Consider the following 6,009-nt stretch of genomic DNA (forward strand, 5'->3'; position numbering starts at 1 on the left):
TAAAGTGCCCCATAAACCCGATTTTCCCGCCATCTCCCACTCGTTCTCTCTGCTTATGCCCCTCTCCCAGCCTCCGACCACAGCAGGTAAGCGTATGATTAAATCAATTAATCGATTGATTTCCTTGACACAATTAACTGACTACAAATTTCATAGCTTCTCATTGCCGATTGGTTTATAATTTGTTCGACGAGCATCGTGATACACATGCAGGATTTGTATATGATAATTTTGGTGATGTTAGGGTTCATAAATCTACCCAATTTACAATGCTAAAGCTGTCATGTTATTGAATCTTCAATTAGTGTACAGTGAGTCATGCCTGATGAGTCATTTGTATTTCCCCAAATCAAAAGTCGAACCATAACCCCATATCCCAAACTCCTTGTGTCCATTGGCGTTGAACCAGCTCTACTTGCAGGATTAGCTTGTCTTTCTTTCCATTTTTAACTGCAGCATTGATAATTCATGAAATGACTTGTTATTCTCATGATTTGGTGCTCTATTGATACATGAGTTTTTTTCGTAAAATTTGGAAGTTTTCTAGTAGGGAGCACAGATCATTATAGAAGTTGTTTGCTTGCTAGCTAGCCATTTCTATAACGTTGTTGCTATTGAGTGTTGATTGATATTTAATCAGCTTAGGGGTACCACTCACATTTGAAATCTCACAGGATGTTTTTTCTAATATTTTCTATTGCTTTGATAGCTTGAAATAATGTTTTTCAACGTAGGATCTGGGATCAGATGCTCAACTGCTCATCTAAAATATATAAGTTCAAGATTTTTAAGACCCTTGTGGAAGTCAATTGTTTGATTTAATGTCGCAAATGCCAAATGTTTGTTACAACCCATTGTCAATTTGTTATCACAAGTTAGTTCTTGCTCAATTTTTCCTAAACTTGTCTGTCCACGGGCTAGCCCCAAAACTGAACGTTTATGTTAGGGCAGATTGCAGAAGAAAATCTAGACATGTTGCCACTATTGAAGAAGTTGACCACTATTTTAATGTTGTGCATATTAATTATTCCTTTGGCAGGTTAAATCTCTTTTACTCTTCTCGAGTTTTCCTTGTGCACCAGACTACTCTCTCTGAAATATTGGTACTCCATCCTTTTCTCTTGTTGTTCCTGATTTCTATTATCTCGCTGCCATTTCCTCTATGATTTCATTTACTATTTTGAATTTCATCTTTAACAATGAAGTTTTGTTATTGACAAGTGGTTGCTTTTCAACCAATGTATATGACCTTTTAACTTCAAACCAAATAATGACCCTACCCAACAGAGCTTCCGAAGTCCATACCTGTAAAACTCTGAATACCATGTCCAGCAACTTTCCATTATTGTTGCCTGACCTTGTCACCCTCACCTATGTATTACTAAAATCAAACAATTCAGAGTTACTATCCCAATTCACTAATGCATCAACACTGTGTTCTGTGGACTCCAGGTTTAGTCCATGCAATTCATAAACGCCTCTGGAACCATGGCCCTAAAGCCCTTCAATTCCTTAAACCTATTGAAGACCACCCAACTTATGCACACTCACCTATTGCTTTTGACCATGCTATTGACAAATGAAAAATAAAATTAAAGAATGGGAACCATGCGTAGTTAGGAAATGGATGGTTGGTTGTGGGTGTTATTTCTTCAATAGGAGATGAGGTAAAAAAATGTTGTGGGACCCATGAATAATTAAGGGAAGAGACGGTTTTAGTGACATCGTTGTTGATCCCTTTTTATTCTAGAACAAAAAAAGATGTTTTTTGTCACAAATAAATTGCGTTTGCCTGATGACAATTCAACCCTAATTCTTGTAATAAACTTCAAATGTAAATTGTTTTGGGAGAAAGAAAACAATCTATATCACACTTGGTATATTAGCTTTGAAGTTTGAACTCTTATTGATCTCTTCCCAGATCGTTTTCTCTAGAAGTGTGATTCCGAGGTTTATTTCTCTCTCTGATTTGAAATAGTTTTCAAAGATTTGGAATTTTTGTTACATTAATTATGAATCTGTACAATCGTTGATGTTTATCTGGTCATGTCAGTGTGTTTGACATCTGAGTTTCTTGAATTGTTATCTTCCTTCTTTGTTTTTCCCCCTAATTACTCTTTGATCAGCTTTCTTTGTTTATGTCAATTTTGAAATCTAATTGCAGCGGTTTTCAATTCTTTTATGCTTTTCTAGAGAAGGGCACTCCGGTCCTGCTAAATAGGAGTTGAAGGCATGACAAAAGCCAGAGATAGAACTGAGGATTTTAAGGATGTTGTGCGCCGAGCAGCACTAAATTTGGGATATGATGAGGTTCTAAACCTTTCTGAACTTTATTAATTTCATTTCATCATGGTTTTCCATATTGTTGTAGATTTTTAAGTTACAGCATCTTCACTCTTTCTTCTAATTGTTGCTCTATCTTTCTCTGATTTGTCAATTCTTTGGCAGTCCAAAATTGCAGCGATAATGGCGTCTTTTATCATGCATAAGTTTCTAGAAAGATCATTGTTCACCAAAGCTGCACTAACAACGGTATATTTGTATCACATAGCTGGGAAGATTATTGATTGAATGTTTGTGATACTGACATGTTTTATGAGGAGATATAACTATTTTTCTGAGTTGATGTGCGAACATTTTTTGCCAGCTTGAAAGTATTAGAGCATTAGAGCAGTTCCTCTTGAAGCATAAAAAGGATTACGTAGATGTATACCGAATTACTGAAAAAGAGAGGGATAGCATCGAGCATGAGGTGAGATACACATTTATTCCCAGCTTTATACAAGTACTGTTTTTTCACTTTGAGAATAATTGTTAAGGATTTATGTTTTTAGTTTAGGATTACATATAAGTTATAACATTTGGCCTGTCTACTTGAATCTAGTTCTTTGTCTAGAGCTCCCTTTACTTCTTGCTTTTGGGACTTGTTTTTCCTCATAGAATGATTGTTACGGATTTGTGGTTTAAGTTTAGGATTACTTATGACCTTTGGCAGTTTGGCCGGGCTTAAAAATGTCTCCACTGTCAAAAACTGCAAAAAAATTCCCCAACCGTTCACTGAATCTCCAAAAAAGGCTTGAGAGCGGATTTTCAGTACCGAATTCTTGCCTTGGCATGCTGGAGTCCCAAAGGCTATGGATTCAGTTTCTAGATACGACCATGCCTGGCCATTTCATTCGGTGAAAGGTCGGAGTATTTTTTGAAGGTCTGCCATTTCTAAGTCTTGTCCAGAGTCGGGCCACAAAGTGTAATTTACTTAAGTTTATGCTTTCTTTATGAATGGGATCTGGTTATGAAATTAATATTGGGTTATTTATTATGATGATTTCATGTATTCACAATTTCACACCATTTCTATAGATTGGCCATAGTTTCCGTAACCTACCAATTTTCAGTTGATTAGTAAAGTATAGTATAGGATAAATAGTCAAATCTATCCCAAACTATCACCATGATATAGACCAATTGTATTTTTGAGAAGGCTAAACGGCCACATGTTGCTACCATTGATTTTTCTGATACTTACATGGATAATGTATTGGCTTGGTTGTTTGACATAGCTAGGTAAAATATGTTATCCCATATTATTTCTCTGCTTGATTTTATGCTTAGAATATTGTCTAAGGGTGTGTTCAGTTATGCTGTTTTGGTTTGCCCTAGAAATAAAACTAGTTCAGATTAAGGTAATGGATGGCTGGCCATGAATGATTATAATACAGTGTTCAGTTAGTCTGTTTAAGCCCATTCCATAAATGAAGGTTTTGTCTCTGCTGCAACAAAATGGCATTGCTACCCACTGAATTAAGGATACGCTTTGGGGAGGGGATACGAGGGTAATTTGGTCAATTTGGCCCAAATCATTAACTAAATTGGCACCTCAGTTTTAAAACCACCTTTTTTTAAAGATTACTTTCTGGGCTAATATGAAGAGAACAGTGCTGGCCGCCTCTAATTACTTGGGCTCTTCAGATATATATCTTGGATACTGAATACAAGAATTGAATCTGATTTACCCTCAAACTGCTCATATTGGGTAAAGTGAACACCCCTTAAATCAACTTTGGTTGTGGAGGAATCTTACCAACCTTTGTTTTTTTTGAATTGTACATGTGCTAAGTAGTGATCTATCATTTAAACATCTTGTGGCCTTCTTCTTTGTGATCATTAATGGATCCGTGTCTAGTACCTCATACTTTATTGCGTTTCAATTTTTAATTGGATTGGAGTCTCGAATTGTGTAGCTGAATATCCCAATTCCAATGCACCACATGTCTAACTTGACTTATCTTGTTGAAATACCCAGCCCATTACCCTTGATCTGTGCTGCCAGTTGAATCCTAATTATCTATCTGGGAACTAACAGATTATTTTTCAAAATGCTCAGTGTGATTTATTCTTACAAAGAGTTTGCCTTACTACTTTGTATCTGTTTAGTTTCTCTGACCAAGAGGTTTGCTGCTCCATATTGACAAATTTCATGGAGTTACCTACATGATCTCTTGACAAACTCTACATTATGCAGGTTACAGTTTTCATAAAAGCCTGCAAAGAGCAAATAGATGTACTCAAGAATAGCATAAATAACGAGGAAGAAAATTCAAAGGGATGGCTTGGTTTAAGGAGTGACAGTTCGAATGCTGATACCATAGCTCACAAACATGGAGTGGTATGACTTTATCTGCATTGTATTGATATCAGTCGTAATGCTTTTTACTTGTTTTACAGTTGCGGCTGTGGTTATTGTTTACATTTCTCTGGGTTTTGTACTCCAGCTGTTCAAATACTAGGTTTTGGACCTTGCCTTGGTAATCAATTTTGGTGGTCCGAAATCCGAGATTGTACTGTCAAATTCATTTGTCTCTTGAGTACTGAACATTTTGCGATATCAGTAATGCTGCGGCTACTTATTACTTGATCTTTAAGCAGAGACTCTTTCCATGTAATAGAGTATTAAAAAAACTGAAGGTATTATCATTTTCTCAATATGATTGTTTCGCTTAGCTAAACTATTTTTTGTAATTGCAGGTATTGATCTTAAGCGAAAAGCTTCACTCGGTAACATCCCAGTTTGATCAGCTTCGAGCTGTACGCTTTCGAGAAGCTATCAACCGGGTGACACCTAGAAGAAAAGTCAAACAGAAAGGCTCTACTGTTGCAGAGAGCTCAACTTCTGGAAGTATTGAGTCGTCGAGGGAAGTAAGCAATGCAGAAACGAGGCAGAAAGATGATGGTCAAGCAGAGCCAATTAGATTCCAGCAACAGCACTTAGATGATGAGACACATGCCCTTCAGGTAATCGACTAGTCAAGTCATAGTTTCTCGAATTGATTTTCTGAGTTTGTGTATTGGTGATGCAGGTAGAGTTAGCTACGATGTTAGACGCTGTTCAGGATACAGAGACGAAGATGGTGGAAATGTCAGCACTGAACCACCTCATGTCTACTCATGTTTTGCAACAGGCCCAACAGATCGAATTTTTGTACGAGCAGGTAAACGAAGTTCATCCACTTTTCGAAGCTGATGAACTTCATCTACTTCATGATATAGATTACTATTCCTTTGGTTTTGGAATAAACAGGCAGTTGAGGCTACAAATAACGTGGTGCTTGGGAATAAAGAGCTGTCACAAGCCATCCAAAGGAATAGCAGTAGCAGAACTTTTCTTTTGCTCTTTTTATTTGTCCTTATCTTTTCAGTTCTCTTTCTTGATTGCTATAGCTAATTTACATTTTAATATTGATTGAGCATGAATTTTATTCAAATATTTGAATTTGCACACTATTCAAAAGAATGTACTACTATATATCTATATCATTCTTTAACTTCTCGGATTTGGTACATACACAGATATTCCACATTCTACTAATTTATTTCACTTACTCCACCTTCTACTAATTTATTTTACTTACTCCACATTCTACTAATTTATTTCACATATGTTTTACTATAAAATTAACATATTTAAAATATGAAATACACTATAACATTTTCAATTAACCTTTTTGACAA

General features: G+C 36.1%; 1 protein-coding gene across 1 annotated transcript; it reads left to right on the forward strand.

Moving 5' to 3' along the window:
* On the forward strand, positions 1-5,762 carry LOC121767100 (syntaxin-81-like). The gene is made up of 9 exons (XM_042163294.1): positions 1-86; positions 1,040-1,103; positions 2,194-2,310; positions 2,449-2,532; positions 2,648-2,752; positions 4,523-4,666; positions 5,026-5,292; positions 5,358-5,489; positions 5,579-5,762. Exons 3-9 carry the CDS (start codon positions 2,233-2,235, stop codon positions 5,720-5,722), a joined length of 954 nt encoding a protein of 317 aa, XP_042019228.1. The 5' UTR covers positions 1-86; positions 1,040-1,103; positions 2,194-2,232; the 3' UTR covers positions 5,723-5,762.
* The last annotated feature ends 247 nt before the right edge of the window (positions 5,763-6,009 follow it).

Source organism: Salvia splendens, chromosome 15, assembly GCF_004379255.2.
Source record: "Salvia splendens isolate huo1 chromosome 15, SspV2, whole genome shotgun sequence".
In the NCBI taxonomy this organism is placed as follows: domain Eukaryota; kingdom Viridiplantae; phylum Streptophyta; class Magnoliopsida; order Lamiales; family Lamiaceae; genus Salvia; species Salvia splendens.

What these genes read in the sequence shown, in the direction of transcription:
- LOC121767100 (XM_042163294.1), top strand. Translation starts at nt 2,233, where the DNA reads ATGACAAAAGCCAGAGATAGAACTGAGGATTTTAAGGATGTTGTGCGC. An exon ending in CCAAAGCTGCACTAACAACG is followed by an intron (nt 2,533 to 2,647) that starts GTATATTTGTAT and finishes ATTTTTTGCCAG; the next exon opens with CTTGAAAGTATTAGAGCATT. An exon ending in TAGCTCACAAACATGGAGTG is followed by an intron (nt 4,667 to 5,025) that starts GTATGACTTTAT and finishes TTGTAATTGCAG; the next exon opens with GTATTGATCTTAAGCGAAAA.